The sequence below is a fragment of the Podarcis liolepis genome (genome assembly GCF_965112155.1).
Source record: "Podarcis liolepis genome assembly, chromosome: 3".
NCBI lineage: Eukaryota > Metazoa > Chordata > Lepidosauria > Squamata > Lacertidae > Podarcis > Podarcis liolepis.
Window position 1 is genome coordinate 122,554,969 of NC_139557.1, and position 22,679 is coordinate 122,577,647.

Genomic DNA, 22,679 nt, shown 5'->3' on the forward strand with positions numbered 1-22,679 from the left:
GCCAATCAACCTCTCCTGTGCCTCAATTCATTCCTAAGAGGACAGAATTAATTCGCAAGTGGTCCAGAAGTTGTACCTACCTCCAGATTTCGGCCGGGATGCTTCGTCTGGAATTTCGGCATAAATATCAGAATCTGGAACAAAGCAGCCTGTTTTAATTGTTAAGCTGTTTTAATGGGGGCGGGTTTTAATCGTGGGTGGTTTGAATATTATTCCACTGTGTATTTTAATTACATGTTGATATAAAACGGGAGGCAGGCCGGAAACATGAGGGCATCCCCACAACCACCTGCCCCTCAAGAACACACCAAAAAGAGTTGTGTTATTTTTATCTTTTGTTTGTAAGTCGCTTTGGGATTTATTTGAATAAAAAGTGGAATAGAAATAGGAAAATAAAACAAAAAAGTTGAAGGAGGCGAGAGAGAGGCATCATCTCTTCTGACATGTACGTGGGATTTTCTGCCCTCGTTATTGCCTCTAGCCAAACAAGATCTGGCAAGAATTCGTAATGCTTTGTAAACCTGTGCAACCTCTTGGGTCAGAGGTGGAAGAAGGACAACAGGATTTGGGTGGGCACAAATTATGCTTCCGTAATTCCACCGACTCTCTGAAAAAGTGCTCCTCCAGTGGCTTCAGATGGATCGAAGCTGCTCTCTCTGGCTCGGCTTGCAATTCATTTTATTTTTTCCTGAAGCAGATAGTCCTCATGGATCGGATGGCAGGAAGACAGGATTCAACTCACCCCCACTGAAGCTCTCTCTCAGCGTGGACCTCCTCTCCTCTATGTGCCTGAGGGTAGAAAGACTCTCCGGTGAATGGTATATAATAATAATAATTTATTATTTATACCCCGCCCACCTGGACAGGAGTGCATGGCGTGCTCTGGTCCATGGGGTCACAAAGAGTCAGACACGACCATAGCTGTCAACCTTCCCTTTTTTTGTGAGAAATTCCCTTATTCCAGCGCCGTTTCCCGCTGCTTCCAGCTACTATCCCGCATTGTTAGATATTCCGTAGACAGTCCCTGGGACAGGTGAGGCTGCTGATCCCTTATTTTCGAATCTGAAAGTTGACAGCTATGGACACGACTAAACGACTAAACAACAACAACAAACAGATGGGCTTCTCTGCCTGTCTGGTGTCTAAATGCACGCCCGACAACTTTGGGGTTCCCCCCCAAAAAAGGGCAAGAACTCTGGGCAACCCTTTCCTAAAATAATACAGCATGAAATTAAACAAAAGTAAAAGAGAAAAAGGAAATGTCCCTGGATTCCTTGAAAAAAATCTGGTAACTATGGGTTAGAGGGATTCATACTTACTGTACTGGGACCTGCGGCAGGCTGATCCTCTTATCATTCTCTGTGGAGAAAGAAGAGGGAAAGGAACATCAAGAGAGCACATCACAGCTGTCAACTTTTCCCTTTTCTTGTGAGGAATCCTATTCGGAACAAGGGAATTTCCCTTAAAAAAAGGGAAACATGGACAGCTATGGAGCACATGCGAAACTCAAAGCTTGGGCTCAGCCTCCCCATCTCGCTACTGCTGACAGATGGGTTCTGTCAGGGAACTGACATCAGAGCAACAGGAGAAGGAGAGGCTCTCCGATTCTGCAGGGGAAGGTACCAGCACCAGGGGGAGACGTAGCTTGATAGAGGGGGAAGGAAATCAGCGTAACACCAAGGATCCAGGAGAGCAAATGGCAGAGGAGGTGGAAGGGCTCCGGGATTCTTCCTTGGAAGTCAGTGAGGAGAACACTGGTCCTCCACTACCCACGCCCTCCTTGCGCAGGAGACTCCCGCGCAATGAGAGGCGGAGACGATTGGGAGTCAAATAGCTTTTATGCTGGCAAAGGTTTAAGAAACGCCCACAGACAGATTCTGCTAGCGACTGAGGCAGCCACGCTGAGATGGGCTGTGCAGTCAAAACGGTTTAAACTATGCAACCAAGCTTCCAAAAGGGAAGGTTTACGCACGAGTAACTCCCAACCATTACAGGTTTGCTTGCTTCTTTTCTTGCCTCCAAATCACCAGGGACTAGTAGATTTCCCTTATTCCATCCCATTCTTCGCCCAGGTGTTTGTTTGCTCGGTCCCATTATCCACCCCACCAAACAAACAAACACGAGGCATCTCTAATCTGGATTCTGGAACAGTCAATTGCACAGCCTCCTAGGAGCATTCATGGCCTGACAACGCCAGCCCACCTTCTTACTGATATAGAATCGTAGCGTTGGAAGGGATCCCGAGGGTCATCTAGTCCAACCCCCTCTGAGGCAGGAATCACAGCTCAAGAATCCATGGCAGATGGCCACCCAACCTCTGCTTAAAAACCTTCTAGGAAGGAGAGTCCACCACTTCTGGTGGGAGACTGTTCCACTGCTGAACAGCTCTTATTGTCAGAAAGTCCTTCCTGATGTTTAGTGGGAACCTCCCTTCTTGTCACTGGAAGCCATGGGTTCGAGTCCTACCCTCCAGAGCAGCAAAAAACAAGCTTGCTCCCTCTTCCACATGACAACCCTTAAGCTTTGTGAAGATGGTTCTCCTATCTCTTCTCAGTCTCCTCTTTTCCAGGCTAAAAATACCCAGCTCCTTCAACCGTTCCTCATATGGCTTGGCTTCCAGACCCTTGATCATCTCAGTCGCCTTCCTCTGCACATGTTCCATGAGGGACCATGAGCATTGATGAAACACAGTGTGCGCGTGCCCATTATCTGATAAAGCCACTTCCGCCCTTCGGAGGAGGTGGAGTTGCGGGCTTCACGACCCCACCATGCGAGCAGCGGCTGGAGCCCAGCCCCCATGCGATTGGGGGAATCCCCGGCCGCGTCACCCCCTGGCCAGTCAATCAGCTGGCTCTGGGGGTGACCTGCCCTATTTAAGGCAGGCGCGGCCGGGGATCTCCCTCTTTTGCTGCCTACCAGCTGTTCCTGCTTTTCCCACCCTCCCGCCCTATAAGGTTTCCGTTCCTTGACCTTGCTATGGACCTTGGTTGGTCGCCGTTGAGGGGCCTGGTAGGAATTTTTCCACTTGGCAAATTGGCACCAGCCACTTGGTTTCCGCCTACATCATAGCAAATTGTCACAACTTTCTGGGTATTGGCAGTTAGGCATTGGTATTGTTCTGTGGTTGGAAGAGGGGAGGTAGGGCCATCACCTGCCCCACATATTGAAGCATAGTCCAGTAAAGGCTTCCGGGGGGCGTGGCCCTGTCCGAAGCCTAGGGAGGTGAGGGCCTAAGGCACGCCCCCTAGCGGTGACCCCGGAGGAGTTCCTAGTTGATGTGAATCAGCAGGACTTCCCCTACTGGTGGTTAACCCTTACTGGACTTCAAGAGGACGGGCTGAAGTTGGATATAGTCGGTTAGGACCAATGCCTAAGCCAATACCGCTCATCACCTGTAACCAATAAAGTTGTGGCCTTATTTAGCCCATTAACCTTAATAATTGTGTCACGTGACATTATTTCCACTGGGGGGGGGGAGCTCACCATGCAATTACAAACAAAGGCATCAAGGCCCCCTTTTTGATCTTTTCATATGAACCTAAGAAGAACGTGCTGGATCAGGCCAATGGACCATCTTGGATCAGCATCATGTTCTCACAGTGGCCAACCAGATGCCCGAAAGGAAAAGCTGGATTTCAGCACAATAATTTTATCTCCTCCCTGTGGTTTCCAGCAACTGGTATTCAGTAGCCTCCAACTGTGGAGCCAAAGCAGAGCCATCCTGGTTAGCAACATCCAGCCATAGTCCCCTCCTCCTCCATGAATTTATCTAAAGCGTGTTCTCCGTAACAGAGAACACGTGTTGTGGTGGGGGCCTAAAGACCACCCCACTGTTGTTTTGGCTAATATTTGGCCAGGAGCTGTGATTGGGCAAAAGTGTGTTTCTGGGAAGTTTGTTATGTTTCAAACTGGTGGGGGGGGGTCGGAGGGCTTAAATACAGGGGCTTCCTCTTGGGCTGCGTGCACCGGATCACTGAAAAGGGGGGTTCATTGTCCTCTGTCCTTGCTATGCCTGCCATGGGGTCGTCTGCTTTGAGGCAGGGGCCTGGTAGGAATTTTGTCCATTTGGCTGATTGGCTGTTGCCATTTGGTTTCTGCCTACTGCGTAGCAAGTCGTCACAACTTGTAAGGTTGGCGGTTAGGCATTGGTTAAAATTGGTTGGTGGAGGGGTAAGTGCCTACCCCTCCAATGGTGGTGCGGAAAGGGAATTCCATTAAAGGAATCCAGGGGCTTGCCATCCTTTCATCCTAGTCCCTGGCATCGGACTTGGGCCGTGCAAGCCCCCGGGAGCACGCGGGTGAGAAGTGAGGGACTGATGCCCAGCTTCATTTCTCCCCAATATTGTTTTCCCTGACTGGCTTCCGCTGGAATCCGGAAGTCAGTTCTGTCCCTGGGCGTGGGGACAGGTAGTCGTAACCAATGCCTAAGCAACCACTCACGTGTGTGTATTTAAATAAAGTTGTGGCCAAATTCATGCCAAAAACCTTAAACAAAAATTGATGTGTGTGGTGTGAGTTATTGGGGTGGCTTGGGGACCTTGATGCGCAATCCTCTTTTAAAGCTATCTATGTTGTTGGCCATCACTGCCTCCGGTGGCAGGGAGTTCCATAGTCTAACACATGCTGCGTGAAGCAGGGCTTCCTTTGATCTGTCCTGAATCTTTGAACATTCTGCTTCACTGAATATTCATGAGTTTTAGTGTTATGAGGAAGGAGGGAAAGATTGTCTGCTTTCTCCACGCCACGCTCAATTTTATAAACTTCTACCACGTCAAGTCTTTCTTGCCTTTCCTTTAAGTTAAAAAGTCCTAAATGCTGCAACTTTCTTCACTGCCAGCTGCACGTTCACTGAAGGTTTATTTATTTACAGGATTTATCGACCGCCCTCCAGCACTTCCTCCCAGGAGGACAGGCAGGTATAAGAACAAAGCAATACAATAAAATTCAGCAGGGTCTCCGCTGAGTAAACCAGATGGACCGCAAGAAGGCAATCAAAGCCGGATGTGTGCGATGTTGGAATATCTGGGCAGATAAAAAGGGAGCTTTCAGATGGAGCAGGAATTGTTCGTCCAACATTTTTGCAACGACACTGCCATCTGGCGGTTGCTATCCTGCGCTTTCCAGTGCAAATTTCTTTTCACATAGGACATTTGGGTTCACTAGATGGTGATGTGGTCTAGCCTGTCAAGCGCAAACTTTGTGCAAACAAATCTGGATCAGGGCTGCACCTGGAGGCAAGCACAGGTCATCTGGAAATCCGCTCCACTTACCTGTGGGGAGGAGTTGCGGTGGACCGCTTGGCCACCACCTCTCCTCCGGGGGCGGGGGGCAAAGTCCCCCATTGCCCGGGGATCCTGAGCACGTCAGTGCCAGCCGGCCAATCCGGTGGCTGGGGGGGGGGGTGTGACCAGGAACAATTTAAACACTGGAGTGAGCCGGAGATCTTCCACTTGGCTTGCTGCTATAAACTAAGCCAATACCGCTCACAGTCTGTAATCAATAAAGTTGTGGCCAAAATTTGGCCAATAACATTAACCTAATATCTGTGTCCTGGTGTCTTATTCTTTGTGAGGGGGTGGTTGCGGGGTCTCGACACGCAACTAGAAACATCTCAGAGTGGGCACTGGGCAAGGCTTGGCTGGCAAGGGCGTTCCACCCACTAGGAACTTGGCAGGGGGTTGGACTCGATGGCCCTTGTGGTCTCTTCCAACTCTATGATTCTATGATTCTAGGTGTCACAGCCAAGAAGACTCCACACACACACACACACACACACACACACACACACACACACTGCCCAACCTCAGATGGTAGTGGGACCTGGAGAAGGGCCTCAGGTGAAGGTGGTAAGGGTTGGCCGGGCTCAAGGAGTTGCTTTCTCACCTCTGTTGGGACGGACGATGAGAGAGGTGTCCAAACCCCCCTGCAGCCTGCAGTAGCCATCGATCAAGTCCGCCATGTTTTCCGCCTCGGCAAGAGAGGCTGTTTTGATCGCCAAAGACTGCAAAGCAAGAGAAGGGAGAGGATGTCTGTTTGTCAGCCTGGGGGGAGAAGACTAAAGAGACCATGGACTGTGGCTAGAGTTTTCCAGATCAGTGCCAGCACCAGGCATGGTTTATAATCAGGAATTGTGGGAGTTTTACACCAGCAACTGCTAGAGGGCACCAGATTGCCCACCTCAATCTCTCTCCTTGAACAGAGAGAGGTAGATAAGGACGCATCTGCCCACGTTGTCATCCTCACTTTCTCATCCTTCCATTTTTGTTGTCATAATAATAATCATAATAATATTTTATTATTTATACCCCGCCCATCTGGCTGGGTTTCCCTAGTCACTCTGGGCAGCTTCCAACAAAACACTAAAATACAATAACCTATTAAACATTAAAAGTTTCCCTAAACAGGGCTGCCTTCAGATGTCTTCTAAAAGTTTGGTAGTTGTTTTTCTCTTTGACATCTGGTGGGAGGGCATTCCACAGGGGGGGGCGCCACTACCGAGAAGGCCCTCTATCTGGTTCCCTGTAACTTGGCTTCTCGCAGCGAGGGAACTGCCAGAAGGCCCTCGGAGATGGACCTCAGTGAACGGGCAGAATACATTTGTCGTGCCACATTTCCACAACAGTTTTAAATGTTTGATGTTTTATTGTGCTTTGAATTCTGTTGGCAGCCACCCAGAGTGGCTGGAGAATAAATGAATAATAATAATAACAACAATAATAATAACAATAATAATAAAAGTCCTACAAAATTCACCAGTAGTATTTCAGTGCCCATTTCTCCAGTTTCGCCAGCACGTTTGCCAGATACATTTCCCTCCACCCCCACAAGCCATTTCCCCATATATAATGAATTTCTGCATTATTTCCCCAATGCCTCCTCCTTCCTTCTTACCTGGGGGTTCCCCGTCAGCCCTAGCTGCAAGAGAGCTTTTCCTTCCTCTGCGGCGGAACACTTTATGGATTTGATGTGCTTGAACTCGGCCAGGCAGGTGGGCTGTAGTGAGTCATAAACAAACAAAGGAGTTTTCATTTGCAACAGCGATCAGTGAAGTCTGGGTGGGTGGGTGGGCGCTGAGCAAAGGATGAGCCTGGCAGAACATTGGCACCCTGACTCATGCCCACCCATCCTCGCTTCTAAATCCTGCAGAGGAAAATTTACTGTGCGTCCTACATATGACTACAAAGTCCTGCTGCATTCGCAGGTGCTTACTCCCAGGTAAAAGTGGGCGCAGTGTGATAGCCTGAGGCTCTGCGGTGAAGCCCACAAAATCAACCCACACAGCTTACTTGACAATGTGCTTTGCTCGCTAGCTCTTTCCTCTGGCAAAAGCCAAGCTGCTGGGTCAAATGCAGAGGTTGTATCTGACTAAGGCACGTTCAGAGAAGACTCATTCAAATCGGTTTTTAACTTAAGGTAAGAGGGGACGCAGGTGGCGCTGTGGGTTAAACCACAGAGCTTAGGACCTGCCAATCAGAAGGTCGGTGGTTCAAATCCCCGCGACGGGGTGAGCTCCCGTTGCTCGGTCCCTGCTCCTGCCAACCTAGCAGTTCGAAAGCACGTCCAAGTGCAAGTAGATAAATAGGTACCGCTCCGGCGGGAAGGTAAACGGCGTTTCCGTGCGCTGGTTCGCCAGAAGCAGCTCAGTCATGCTGGCCACATGACTCAGAAGCTGTACGCCGGCTCCCTCGGCCAGTAAAGCGAGATGAGCGCTGCAACCCCAGAGTCGGACACGACTGGACCTAATGGTCAGGGGTCCCTTTACCTTTACCTTTTTAAGAGGTCAAGGACCCCTGGACGGTTACGTCCAGTCAAAGGCAGCTATGGGGTTGCGGTGCTCATCTCGCTTTCAGGTCAAAGGAGCCGGCGTTTGACCACAGACAGCTTTCTGGGTCCTGTGGCCAGCATGATTGAACTGCTTCTGGCACAACAGGACACCGTGCTGCACAGAAACACCGTTTACCTTCCCGCCGGAGCGACACCTATTTATCTACTTGCACTTTGACATGCTTTCGAACTGCTAGGTTGGCAGGAGCTGGGACCGAGCAACAGGAGCTCACCCCGCCGCAGGGATTTGAACCATCACCCTTCTGATCAGAAAGCGCAAGAGGCTCAGTGGTTTAGACCACAGCGCCACCCGCATTGACTAAGGCACGCTCAGAGAAGACTCATTCAAATCAGTTAATAACTTAACATCTGTTGATTTCAACAGGGGATGAGTTAGGGGTGCCTTTGCAAGACCTGAGCTCCTGTCAGGTAAATAAGGCAGGCTTTCCACATCTGTGCTGCTGGAGGCTAGTCACATATAGCATGCATTCTTTTACTTTTACTTTACTTTTCTTTTCTTCTTTTCTTTCTTTCATTTAATTCCCATCATCCCTAGCTAACAGGACCAGTGGTCAGGCATGATGGGAATTGTAGTCCCAAAACATCTGGAGGGCCGAGTTTGCCCATGCCTGATTTATAGCATGCATTCTGACTCTCATGGAGCCAGGCCACAAAGCAAAACCACAAAGAGGGATCACACAGGGATGCTGAAGAGTGCGTGAAAACGCCTTTTCCTCGGTGCATTTATGGAAGAAGAAGAAGAAGAGGAGTTTGGATTTGATAGCTTGGGTAGCTTTATCACTACCCAAAGGAGTCTCAAAGCAGCTAACATTCTCCTTTCCCTTCCTCCCCCACAACAAACACTCTGTGAGGTGAGTGGGGCTGAGAGACTTCAGAGAAGTGTGACTGGCCCAAGGTCACCCAGCAGCTGCATGTGGAGGAGCGGGGAAGCGAACCCGGTTCCCCAGATTACGAGACTATCGCTCTTAACCACTACACCACACTGGCTCTTAAATGCCTTACCTTTGCTTCTTTGCTGGTCATTTGCCGGATGCCCTTTGGCCCGATCACCAGGTCTACTGTGATGCTCCATCCTTGCTAGAAAAGGGAAAAGAGAGGAAAGTCATTTTGGGGTGCTCTCCTGATGCTCACGAACCCTGGTCAAGTGTCCCCCATTGTTAACGAAGTGGAATCCGGGTTCAGACTCCCATAATTCCCTTTGGCAGTTCTGTTAGGTTTAGGAGTTTCAGAAATCTGGGACATTAACGATCGATTTTTGCATGTGAATTCTTCACATTTTTTTTTTGTAAACACATTTATAACAACAGTAAAAAAAAAAAAAGCTGGTAACTACAGTACAAAAACAAGGTAAGTTCACAATCATGAGAATAGTCCAAAAAACAATATTTTTTTGTAATTCTAAGTTGTTATACCCTAGTTACAGGTAGGTAGCTGTGTTGGTCTGCCGTAGTCAAAACAAAATAAGAAATTCCTTCCAGTAGCACCTTAGAGACCAACTAAGTTTAGCTGGTCTCTAAGGTGCTACTATGGGACGCTGGTGGCGCTGTGGGTTAAACCACAGAGCCTAGGACTTGCCGATCCAACTGCACTGATGCAATGAGCAAATGTGATTTGAGACATGTTATGTACCGAGTTGAATAGGATCCAGAATGCAGCAGTCTGGTTGGTTCTAGAACAATAGGATTCAGAATGCAGCAGTCTGATTGGTCCACAGGAGCCACCCAATCTAGCTCCAGGTAGAAGTGAATCCGCAACCTGATTGGCCTACAGGAGAATCCCGGAATTAGCCAATCACGTGGGGCCCACTGTGTAAATAATGTATATAAAGCAGACATTCTGGGGGAACTTCCATTCCTCCTCACCACTATGAGCTGAATAAAGAGCATGAAATCCACTCTCGACTCCGAGTATATTTCAAGACACATGGGGAGAAAACAGAGCCATAGCCCGGCTTAAAGGAAGGTGGGAAGAGGCAACTGGACACTCACAATCAGGTCGCAGCGGTAGCTCTCCTGGTCAATGTTGGCGATGGTGGACAGAGTGCTGAGGAACTTCAAGATGCACTCGTCTTCCCGCAGAAGCGCATACTGCTGGAAGGTCTGTTGGATCATCTTGCGGAACTGCTTGGGCTGCGGGGAGCAAAGCAGAGGAGGAGAACGGTTTGTTGTTGTTGTTTGGTTAAATCGTTTTTATTAATTTCCCAATAAAAAACATCCAATATCAAATCATAATCCAATAAAAACAAAAAACTAAAATAATAAAAATCCATTATATGATTTCTGACATGACTGAGAATCGCAGAGCCAGAGACAAAGACGTTTAGAGTGTTAAAATCAAGATGTGGAAATAACGACAAGAGGCAGGATTGAATCATAGAATCAAAGAATCCTAGAGTTGGAAGAGACCACAAGGGCCATCGAGTCCAACCCCCTGCCAAGCAGGAAACACCATCAGAGCACTCCTGACATATGGTTGTCAAGCCTCTGCTTAAAGACCTCCAAAGTAGGAGACTCCACCACACTCCTTGGCAGCAAATTCCACTGTCAAACAGCTCTTACTGTCAGGAAGTTCTTCCTAATGTTTAGGTGGAATCTTCTTTCTTGTAGTTTGGATCCATTGCTCCGTGTCCGTTTCTCTGGAGCAGCAGAAAACAACCTTTCTCCCTCCTCTATGTGACATCCTTTTATATAGTTGAACATGGCTATCATATCACCCCTTAACCTCCTCTTCTCCAGGCTAAACATGCCCAGCTCCCTTAGCCGTTCCTCATAAGGCATCGTTTCCAGGCCTTTGACCATTTTGGTTGCCCTCCTCTGGACACGTTCCAGTTTGTCCGTGTCCTTCTTGAATTGTGGTGCCCAGAACTGGACACAGTACTCCAGGTGAGGTCTGACCAGAGCAGAATACAGTGGCACTATTACTTCCCTTGATCTAGATGCTATACTCCTATTGATGCAGCCCAGAATTGCATTGGCTTTTTTAGCTGCCGCGTCACACTGTTGGCTCAAGTTTGTGGTCAACCAAGACTCCTAGATCCTTTTCACATGTACTGCTCTCAAGCCAGGTGTCCCCCATCTTGGTAGGGGCTGACGTAGTCCCAAACTTCTGGAAGGTACCCATTTGGCAAAGGCTGGGTGAAATGTGAAGCCATCATGAAGCTTGAGGAGACTAAGAGAATGCAACATCCCACAAGGACTTTCCTCTCCACTTATTCCCCCAAAAGCTAATATGCATCTCAGACACTTGGGAGATTGAGGGCTGTCCTTCCTTGGAGGTTTTGAAGCAGAGGTTGGCTGGCCATCTGCCATGGATGCTTTGGCTGTCTTGGACTGGATGAGCCTCAGGCCCTTTCCAATGAGTCTGTGAACATTTTTGACATCCACTTCTCACCTTCAGATTCTCCTGCATCTGCCTTGGGAAGAACAGATCAAGACCCACTTCTTTCCTAGGAAAGAGAAAGCAGAGAGGGCTTGTTATGTACTGAGTTGAATAGGATTCAGAATGCAGCACTCTGATTGGTCCTAGAACAATAGGATTTGGAATGCAGCAGTCTGATTGGTCCTAGAACAATAGGATCAGAATGCAGCAGTCTGATTGGTCTACAGGAGCCACCCAATCCAGCTCCAGGTGGAAGTGAATCCACAACCTGATTGGCCTACAGGAGAATCACGGAATTAGCAAATCACGTTGGGGCCCATTGTCTAAAAAATGTATATAAAGCAGACATTTCCGGGTAACTTCTATTCCTCACTTCTAAAGGTAAAGGGACCCCTGACCATTAGGTCCAGTCGTAACCAACTCTGGGGTTGCGGTGCTCATCTCCCTTTATTGGCCGAGGGAGCCAGTGTACAGCTTCCAGGTCATGTGGCCAGCATGACTAAGCTGCTTCTGGCGAACCAGAGCAGCGCACGGAAATGCCGTTTACCTTCCTGCCAGAACGGTACCTATTTATCTATTTGCACTTTGACGTGCTTTCAAACTGCTAGGTTGGCAGGAGCAGGGACCAAGCAATGGGAGCTCACCCCGCCGCAGGGATTCGAACCGCCGACCTTCTTATCGGCAAGCCCTAGGCTCTGTGGTTTAACCCACAGCGCCACCCGCGTCCCTAAATTAGAGGTATTGCCTCTCAAATAACCCCAGTTATCCAAAGAGGTCCACAGTTTATCAGTTAATAACATGCAGGCACTAACAGAACACCAAAGTACCAAAGTGAAATGGCGACAACAAGAGCAGACCCCTAAGCTCGACATAGAATGCACAGAGGCTCTTAAAACAAACTCTTCTTATTTAATCTTCCAACAAAAAAAGATCTGCACGACAATTTGTGGAAGGCCAGATCAAACTCCTAACTGGAAAGGTGCCCAGTGTTCCAAATGACGTTTATCAGACTTACTTGGACAGAGTAGATGCACCAAGGGCTCGACTTGGTATCTAAAAAATCAAAGAGACCCAAGGAGAAATTGCACGCCTGTAAGAATGTTGTCTACTTACTCTAGGAACTCAAAGTTGGATTTCTTGTCCAGAGCGTTGTGAGGCATGTCCTTGTAGAACCTCCTGGGGATGGAGAGAGAGAGATGGTCCAGATTAGACGGGAAGGGAGCGTGCAAGTGGCATCAGTCAGGTGGGTTCAGATTGCAGGGATAACTAACTGGGATTCCTCTGTTGATGGCCCTGAAGCCAAGCCTCCCCTTCCCTTGGTGTTTGTGATCCAGGAGAATTCCAAATCTAGTGCAAAAACCCATTGTGATCTTTTGGGTGCAACGACAGCCGCCAGAATACTGGTGGGTCCAGAGATGGAAAGATGGAAAGGTCCCTACCAGAGAGGAATGGCAAGTTAAACTGATGGGACTACATTGAGATGGCAAAAACGACTGGGAAAATCAGAAACCAGGAAGACCAAGGTTTTAATAAAGACTGGAAGAAATTTATCTTGCATTTGGAAGGCCAATTTAAACAGCTGAGCTCTTTAACAGGACTTAAAGAACACTCATGAGCTAACAGAGACATAAGCTGTAAGAGTTAAATGGAAAATATGGAGGATATAAAATATGCGGCAAGAAATGTTAAATATGGAAACCATGGAAGGGTGGAGGGAGGTCTAAGGGTGCAAGGGAATCTTGTATCTGTCTTTTTCTTTTGTTAATTATACTTGATAAAGATAAAGGGACCCCTGACCATTAGGTCCAGTCGTGGCCAACTCTGGGGTTGCGGCTCTCATCTCGCTTTATTGGCCGAGGGAGCTGGCGTACAGCTTCCGGGTCATGTGGCCAGCAGGACTAAGCCGCTTCTGGTGAACCAGAGCAGCGCACGGAAACGCCGTTTACCTTCCCGCCAGAGTGGTACCTATTCATCTACTTGCACTTTGACGGGCTTTCAAACTGCTAGGTTGGCAGGAGCAGGGACCGAGCAACGGGAGCTCACCCCGTGGCGGGGATTCGAACCGCCGACCTTCTGATCGGCAAGGCCTAGGCACTGTGGTTTAACCCACAGAGCCACCTGCGTCCCGCATTATACTTGATAGAGACTGTTAAAAAATACTTGGAAAATTTATATATATATATATATATATATATATATATATATATATATATGTATGTATGTATGTATATGTATATATATATACACAAACTCATTTCCCAAAACACCCCTTTTGTTTTTGATTGTTTTGTTTTTTGCTGTTTGCCACATGGGGCTTCCTGCAGGACGGAAAAGAAGTTAGATCTAAGCAAGAAGTGCCTGGCATGCTCTGGTCCAGGGGGTCACAAAGAGTCGGACACGACTAAATGACTAAACAACAACAAAGCAAGAAATGAAACTTGCAAATGTGTCATCCGCATATTTAAATTTTAAAAAACACTATCAAAATCCTGGGCTGAGTCTTCAAGGGATGGGCTGCCCCAATGGGAGGGTTTGAACACTGAGGTGGAAGGTGGCCAAAATCAAGCTAGATGCTGGGAAACCTCACATTTTGGCACTGGGAAAAAAAGAGGTTTTGGTGAATATTGTGACATGTGAATTTTGAAAGTCACAAACTCTCCAGAGGGTGTTGCACTCTTGCAGATTCTCCCTGGTGCGCAACGTAGATCTCCAATGCTTGGGAGAAGAAAAGGAGTGGCATGATCCCCACATTTCCAAATAATGTTATGGCTCCCCACAGGTGTACTGGAAGAAGCAAAGATCCCCAGTGTCGAAGTTATGATTCTTCAACATCAACTTTGTTGGACAGGCCATGTTGTGCGGATGCCTGATGATCGTCTTCCAAAGCAACTACTCTATTCCAAACTTAAACCCAGGACACAAGGGAGACACGTGCTAAGAGGAAGGTGCGCTTGGCAAACCCTCACCAGGATGAACTCCCACCCGGAAACCAATGTCCCCACTGTGGAAGGACGTGTGGATCCAGAATTGGCCTCCACAGTCACTTATGGACCCACTGTTAAGACAGTGTTTATGGAAGACCATCTTACTTGGCTACGAGGGATCGCCAAAGAAGAAGCTTATGTGAGAACAGAGCACCGTGTAATCCATGCACCAATGATAAGAACATAAGAAGAGCCTTTATCTGGATCTAGTCCAGCAAACTGTCCTCACAGGGGCCGACCGGATGCCCCACAACAATTGGGTTTTGCAAGCATTGCTTCTGAAATTGCTTTGGAGACGCACACGGAATAACTCTCTGCACCACTATGGCGACACTCAATCCTAAATGGGCCCAATTTCCTTCCGCTGCATCCCTCCGGTACTTCCTTGGCCTCTTTGACTTTCTTTTGGGTTCCCTCAAACTCCCACACATGATTTTGGGGGCTCCCTGCAGACACGAATCGCTCCCTTCCTCCAGCTTGCCCAGTTCCGTTGCAGAGTAGGGGACAGGTCAGTGTTTTTGCAGGAGCGACAAGTTTTCTGTGATTGTGTAACCCCAGAGGCAGGCAGGCAGATGGTGTAACCCAGAGGCTCATGCGCTCGGTGTAACCTCCCCCCGCCCCCCCCAGCAAGCCCACTTACCTGAGCTCCAGGCAGCCCAGCTGAAGGGCCATGCCCTCACTCACTTTGCTGGCATACAGCTGCATGTACTCGCTCCGGAGCTGGAAGAAGCAGAAATATGAAGAGGACCAGTTAAGGAGGCGGAGGTAAAGGTAAAGGGACCCCTGACCATTAGGCACAGTCGTGGCCGACTCTGGGGTTGCGGCGCTCATCTCGCTTTACTGGCTGAGGGAGCTGGCGTACAGCTTCCAGCCCATGTGGCCAGCATGACTAAGCCGCTTCTGGCGAACCAGAGCAGCGCATGGAAATGCCGTTTACCTTCCCACTGCAGTGGTATCTATTTATCTACTTGCACTTGGACGTGCTTTTGAACTGCTAGGTTGGCAGGAGCAGGGACCGAGCAACGGGAGCTCACCCCATCGCGGGGATTTGAAACGCTGACCTTCTGATCGGCAAGTCCTAGGCTCTGTGGTTTAACCCACAGCACCACCCACGTCCCAGGTGTGCTTGAATTGATTTTAGATCCATTGCCTCCTCCTGGAATCCTAGAACTGCAGAGCTGGAAGGCACCCCAAGGTCCTCTAGTCCAGCCCTCTGCCATGGCAGCAGAAGTGAATGAAAATAATAATAATAATAATTTATTATTTACACCCTGTCCATCTGGCTGGGTTTCCCCAGCCACTCTGGGCAGCTTCCAACAGAATATTAAAATACAATAGTTTATTAAACATTAAAAGCTTCCCTAAACAGGGCTATGAACCTAAAGGGAAGCCATCTCCCCCTGCTCTTTTGGATCGGCTTCCTGTTTCCCACAGTGCGGAAGGACACAAGAGAGACTTGAAGGCAATTTAAAGCCCTAAATGGCCTCGGTACTGTATACTTCCAGCAACATACTTCCAGTCTTCCTTCACCTGCAAGCATAGGAGAAACCATGAAGTCACACCTCCTTGACCAGCAGGTCTCTACAATGCCTGGACATTGCTTTGGGTCCTGAGACAGCACATCTAGCAGATTGTGCAAGAGTTTTCCTACAGGGGTCACTTTACCTGTATACCTGAAGGAGCGTCTCCACCTCCATCATTCTGCCCGGACACTAAGGTCCAGCGCCGAGGGCCTTCTGGCGGTTCCCTCCCTGCGAGAAGCCAAGTTACAGGGAACCAGGCAGAGGGCCTTCTCGGTAGTGGCACCCGCCCTGTGGAACGCCCTCCCACCTGATGTCAAAGAGAACAACAACTATCTGACTTTTAGAAGACACCTGAAGGCAGCCCTGTTCAGGGAAGTTTTTAATGACTGATGGGCGGGGTATAAAATAATAATAATAATAATAATTATTATTATTATTATTATTATTATTATTATTATTATTATTATTATTATTATTATTTTGAGTTGTTCGCTGGTGCTTTTGAGGCATGGGGATTGTCTTCTTCTTCTTCTTCTTGTTATTATTATTATTCCCTTCCGTCTAAACTGGCATCTAAACAAAAGAGCGACCTGCAGTTAATTCCACAAATTAATTGTCCATTGTCCAGCCTGAGTCTACATGGAGCCCAGAGAACATCCACCTAACCTCTTTAAAACAAGAAATAAACTTTGCCCCACTTCTGGCCATGTCAGCCCTGCCACATACGAGGCGAGGGCCACAATCGCCCTTTCCCACAGTGCACCAGACACTGTCTGAAATTTTGCAACACCGAACTTCCTTTGCTGGTGGGGAATATGGACAGCAAGACCTGGAACTCGTGGCTGCAGGGTGGAGTTCAGGGCCAGCTGGGAAGCTTTGCAATTTGCAAAACCCTCCGATGCAAAGGCAGCTTTCCTCATGCCTTAGAGCCTAAATCGTGAAGAGGTTTGCACCCAGGACATCACTGAGAACATGGGTGGAAAACTTAAGGCCTGGGGCCCGGATCCGGCCCAATCGCCTTCTAAATCCGGTCCCGGACGGTCCGGGAATTGGTGTGTTTTTACATGAGCAGAATGTGTGCTTTTATTTAAAATGCATCTCTGGGTTATTTGTGGGGCATAGGAATTCGTTCATTTTCCCTCCAAAAAATGTAGTCCGGCCCCCCACAAGGTCTGAGGGACAGTGGACCGGCCCATAGCTGTCAACTTACAGAATTGAAAATAAGGGATCAGCAGCCAAAATAAGGGATTTTCTGGGCACAGGCATGTTCAACTTCTGAGCCCCTCCGAGCTAAAGGCAGAAAGCCCAGCCAGCAGCCAAACGAAGCCTCAAGCGGTGGTTCCCACAGCGCAGCGACCCGGCAAAGGGGATGCAGCAAGGAAAATCACTGTCACCTCTCCGCTGGGAAGCGCTGAGCAAAGGCGAGTCCCCAGGCAACACGGCCGATTTGATCGTCACAAGGCATGCAAGCTCCACCCCCCAGTCGTTCTCAGACTCCTTATTAGGTGAGCAATGCAGCCAAGCAACACAGTTGGAGCCTCCCTCCTCCCTGGTCGGCAGGGAGGGAGGGAGAGGAGCTGCTTCCTTTGAAACCCGGGAAATTTAAGGGACATCATCAATAAGGGACAGCAGCGGGACACGGCGCTGGGATAAGGGACCTTCCCGCCAAATAAGGGACGGTTGACAGCTATGGACCGGCCCCCTGCTGAAAAAGTTTGCTGACCCCTGACTGAGACCGTTCAGCTTCAAACCAAACTCTTACTACTCACTGAGCCCCCAATGTTACGAAGAAGAGAATGTTTTCTGAACAGGCAGGGTGAGGCAGCTGGTTCGGGTACTGCAGCCTTCTCCAACCTGGTGCCCTTAAGATGTTTTCCACTACCCAGCTGGGACTGATGGGAGTTGTAATCGAAAACATCTGGAGGGCACCAGGTTGGGGAACGCTGGCTGCTAACGGATTCTGAGTGATATGAAAAGTGACAGCCGTCTGCGAGGTTTCAGCCACAGGCACGACATACCAGACATTTCCGCTGCGCAAGGTGTGATTGGACTGTGCAAAGGGGCTTTACTTTGCCTGGGGGGGGGGAATCCCCTTTTGGGGTTCCCCTTCTCGGGTGCCGAAAAGGGCATGCCGTGAAGCACCTGGTTTCACTTCCATCCTTGCACCCAGTCCACTCCCTGGTCCTGAATGGGGTAACTGTGTCCCTGAAGGACCAGGTGCGCAGCCTGGGAGTCATTTTGGACTCACAGCTGTCCATAGAGGCACAGGTCAATTCTGTGTTCAGGGCGGCTGTCTACCAGCTCCATCTGGTACGCAGGATGAGACCCTTCCTGCCCGCAGACTGTCTCGCCAGAGTGGTGCATGCTCTAGTTATCTCCCGCTTGGACTACTGCAATGCACTCTACGTGGGGCTACCTTTGAAGGTCACCCGGAAACTGCAACTAATCCAGAATGCGGCAGCTAGACTGGTGACTGGGAGCGGCCGCCGGGACCACATAACACCAGTCCTGAGAGATCTGCATTGGCTCCCAGTACGTTTCCGAGCACAATTCAAAGTGTTGGTGCTGACCTTGAAAGCCCTAAACGGCCTCAGTCCTGAAGGAGCGACTCCACGCCCATCGTTCATCCCAGACACTCAGATCCAGCGCCGAGGACCTTCTGGCGGTTCCCTCATTTCGAGAAGTGAGGATACAGGGAACCAGACAGAGGGCCTTCTCGGTGGTGGCGCCTGCCCTGTGGAACACCTTCCCTTCAGATGTGAAGGAAATAAGCAGCTATCTTCTCTTTAAAAGACATCTGAAGGCAGCCCTGTTTAGGGAAGTCTTTAATATTTAATGCCGTATTGATTGGCTGGGGAAACTCAGCCAGATGGGCAGGGTACAAATAATAAATAATAATAATAATAATAATAATAATAATAATAATTATTATTATTATTATTATTATTATTATTATTGCAGCAGAAGAATGGTTTCCCTTAAGACGCCGAGAAACACATCAAATTTGATGTACATAGGCGCATAGGAAGATGCTTCATGCAGGGAGATGCTCAGCAGAAGACTCTTAACCTGAGGGTCGCGGGTTCGAATCCAACGTTGGGCAACAGATTCCTGCATTACAGCGGGTTGGACTAGGTGTCCTTCAGGGGTCCCTACAGTTCTATGATTCTACCTCAGTACTGTCCTGCTGGCAGGTAGGACTCCAGGGTTTCAGGCTAGAGTCTTTCCCAGCCATAACTGGAGACGCCGGGGATTGAACCACCGACCTTCTACATGCCAGGCAGCTGATCTATGGCAGACCTACCACGCTTTTGCCTATGTGCAAAAGGAGAACACAGCGCCATATGGCTCAACACAGCTGCACCTGGGATAAACGCAAAGGCTCCAACCTGCTGGTAGAAATATAGGAGCGTCGTCCGGTCCTCTTGGAAGCGTTCTACGTAGTCCTCCGGGAGGTAGCGGATCTGGAGGTCGTACCTTAAAAGGACAGGACAGTTTATCTTACGATACCCATCGCTTCACCGGACTGAAGATCACATCCATCATCTCCACATCTCTCTCCGGTTTCGCGGGCAGGATCTTATCTTTGGAACTCACTGGTCCGGAGCCCCGTTCGCAACATGAGCAGAACGCAACCCGCGTCTGAGCGTGTGCAAGTCGCGATTCGCCGCTTCTGCGCATGTGCGTGACATCATTTTGAGCATCTGTGCATGCATGAGTGGCGAAACCCAGAAGTTACCCTTTCCGGTACTTCCGGGTCGCCGCGGGATGCAACCTGAAAAGATTTAACCTGAAGCAAACGTAACAAGAGGTATGACTGTACAGTGGTACCTTGGTTCTCAAATGCCTTGGTACTCAAACAACTTGGAACCCAAACACTGCAAACCTGGAATTAAGTTTTCCAGTTTCCAAACGTTTTTCGGAAGTTGAACGTGCTCCGTTTTACAACTCCCATCAGCTCCACCAACGCAGCCCGTTTTGGACTACAACTCCCATCTGCTCCAACAAACACAGCCCTTTGTGGACTACAACTCCCATCCGCTCCAGCCAACCCAGCCCCATCTGGACTACAACTCCCATCTGCTCCAGCCAACCCAGCCCCTTCTGGACTACAACTCCCATCAGCCCCAGCCAACACAGCCCTTTTGGGCTACAACTCCCATCTGCTCCGGCCAATGCAGCCCCTTTTGGACTACAACTCCCATCAGCTCCAGCCAACCCAGCCCCTTCTGGACTACAACTCCCATCTGCTCCGGCCAACGCAGCCCCTTTTGGACTACAACTCCCATCCGCTCCAGCCAACCCAGCCCCTTCTGGACTACAACTCCCATCTGCTCCAGCCAACCCAGCCCCTTCCGGACTACAACTCCCATCAGCTACAGGCAACACAGCCCCTTTTGGACTACAACTCCCATCAGCTACAGGCAACACAGCCTTTTTGGACTACAACTCCCATCAGCCCCAGCCAACCCAGCCCCATCTGGACTACAACTCCCACTCGCTCCAGCCAACGCAGCCCCTTTTGGACTACAACTCCCATCTGCTCCAGCCAATGCATCCCCTTTTGGACTACAACTCCCATCAGTTCCAGCCAACGCAGCCCCTTTTGGACTACAACTCCCATCAGCTCCAACAAACACAGCCCTTTTTGGACTACAACTCCCATCAGCTACAGGCAACACAACCCCTTTTAGACTACAACTCCCATCAGCTACAGACAACACAACCCCTTTTGGACTACAACTCCCATCAGCTCCATTCAACACAGCCCCTTTTGGACTACAACTCCCATCAGCTCCAGTCAACGCAGCTCCTTTTGGACTACAACTCCCATCAGCTCCAGCCAACCCAGCCACATCTGGACTACAACTCCCACTTGCTCCAGCCAACGCAGCCCCTTTTGGACTACAACTCCCATCTGCTCCGGCCAACGCAGCCTCTTTTGGACTACAACTCCCATCAGCTCCAGCCAACCCAGCCCCTTTTGGACTACAACTCCCATCAGCTACAGGCAACACAGCCCCTTTTGGACTACAACTTCCATCAGCTACAGGCAACACAGCCCCTTCTGGACTACAACTCCCATCAGCTCCAGTCAACGCAGCTCCTTTTGGACTACAACTCCCATCAGCTACAGGCAACACAGCCCTTTTGGGCTACAACTCCCATCAGCCCCAGCCAACACAGCCCTTTTGGACTACAACTCCCATCTGCTCCGGCCAACGCAGCCCCTTTTGGACTATAACTCCCATCAGCTCCATTCAACACAGCCCCTTTTGGACTACAACTCCCATCAGCTACAGGCAACACAGCCCCTTCTGGACTACAACTTCCATCAGCTACAGACAACAGAACCCCTTTTGGACTACAACTCCCATCAGCTCCATTCAACACAGCCCCTTTTGGACTACAACTCCCATCAGCTCCAGTCAACCCAGCCCCTTCTGGACTACAACTCCCATCAGCTCCAGGCAACGCAGCCCCTTTTGGACTACAACTCCCATCCACTCCCACCAGCTACAGTCGTTGACTTCCTACCTCCACTCGGCTTCAATGTGCAGACACTCATACTTGTCCTGGACTTCGCCCACCGTCAGGTCCGGGTGGAGCCAGTGGATCTCGTCCGATTTCACGTGCTTCAGGCGTAATCCGTAGCACTCGGCGAGCTGGATGTCTGGACCAATCCTCCCACTCTGTAGAATCGACTTGATCACTTCCTGCAGAACAGAGTTGCAGTGAGAAAGCAGGACAGGCCAGGGTTGTGTGTGTGAGTGTGTGTGTGTGTGTGTGTGTGTGTGTGTGTTTGTGTGCAGGACAAAGGGGTGGGAGAAAAGAAAAAAGTTGTGACAATCCTGTGCAAATTGGAGAAATCAGATTCCAGAGGAGGGGGAAACCCAGTCATTTTGATGAAATTGTGCTTTAAAGGCAATTTGCCCCACCCCAAAGATTAGATTGAGACTTAATCAAAATTTGAAATAGAGGTATTAAATAATAAGTATAAAATTTTGTCTAAAATGTATAAATTGCTGCTTGAATGGCACTTGAAAGGTGAAGAGGTAAAGTCGGTTCTGATACATTGGGCCAGAGATTTTGGGTATAATATACAGCTAAAAGATTGGGAAAAACTGTGGAAAGAAGGATTAAAATTTACTGCATGCAATGCTTTGAAAGAAAATGTGGTGAAAATGATGTGTAGGTGGTATATTACCCCTGTGAAATTAGCTAAAATATATAAAACAAGTAATAAATGTTAGAAATGTAAAGAAAAGGAAGGAACTTTTTATCACATTTGGTGGGAATGTAAAAAAAGTGAAAAACTTCTGGGAAATGATATATAATGAGATGAAAAAGATGTTAAAATATACATCTATTAAGAAACCAGAAGCATTTTTACTTGGCATTGTAGGAGATGATATTAATAGACAAGATTGTAAGTTGTTTTTATATGCAGTGACAGCAGCAAGAATATTACTGGCACAAAAATGGGGAAAAAAAGAATTACCGCCAAAAGAAGAATGGCGGATGAAACTGATGGACTACGCAGAATTGGATAAATTAACAGGAAGGATTCGAAACCTGCGGGACCAGAGATTCTTAGAAGACTGGAGTAAATATAAGAACTATTTGAAAAGTAATTGTAATGAACAGATTACGCTAGGAGGATTGCAAGAAGTCTTGTGAGGATGATTATTTGAAATATTGCAAGAAAGATTGTGAGGAGAATTGTTAGTTAATGATAATTAAGAGTAATAGAGAAATTAAGAAATGCAGAATAAGTGATAAAGAACGGAAATGCATCAGTGGTGTTGATGGAAGACTAAAATATTGTATAAGATAAGAAGTTACGTGGTTGTTGGAAATGATATGTTAAAAAAATTAATAAAAGAGTGTGTGTGTGTGTGTGTGTGTGTGTGTGTGTGTGTGTGTGTGTGTGTATTAATTAGATTGA

The 22,679-nt window shown here is 48.6% G+C and overlaps 2 protein-coding genes across 8 annotated transcripts in view; one reads left to right on the forward strand and one right to left on the reverse strand.

Moving 5' to 3' along the window:
* FBXO16 (F-box protein 16) overlaps positions 1-22,679 on the forward strand; it is an 810,609-nt gene that overhangs the window by 309,762 nt on the left and 478,168 nt on the right. The gene's annotated exons all lie outside the window — the stretch shown is intronic.
* Positions 1-22,679, reverse strand: part of PTK2B (protein tyrosine kinase 2 beta) — a 115,154-nt gene that overhangs the window by 39,916 nt on the left and 52,559 nt on the right. For all 6 annotated transcript variants that reach the window (XM_083494194.1, XM_083494198.1, XM_083494197.1 and 3 more), the window contains 12 exons: positions 21,269-21,447; positions 19,120-19,207; positions 14,848-14,927; positions 12,337-12,399; positions 11,236-11,290; positions 9,834-9,974; positions 8,848-8,922; positions 6,892-6,993; positions 5,884-6,001; positions 1,320-1,359; positions 743-789; positions 81-134 (listed from right to left, as the gene is read on the reverse strand). In XM_083494194.1, coding sequence (XP_083350320.1) covers positions 81-134; positions 743-789; positions 1,320-1,359; positions 5,884-6,001; positions 6,892-6,993; positions 8,848-8,922; positions 9,834-9,974; positions 11,236-11,290; positions 12,337-12,399; positions 14,848-14,927; positions 19,120-19,207; positions 21,269-21,447 — 1,042 coding nt within the window. The remainder of the gene's footprint in view (positions 1-80; positions 135-742; positions 790-1,319; positions 1,360-5,883; positions 6,002-6,891; positions 6,994-8,847; positions 8,923-9,833; positions 9,975-11,235; positions 11,291-12,336; positions 12,400-14,847; positions 14,928-19,119; positions 19,208-21,268; positions 21,448-22,679) is intronic.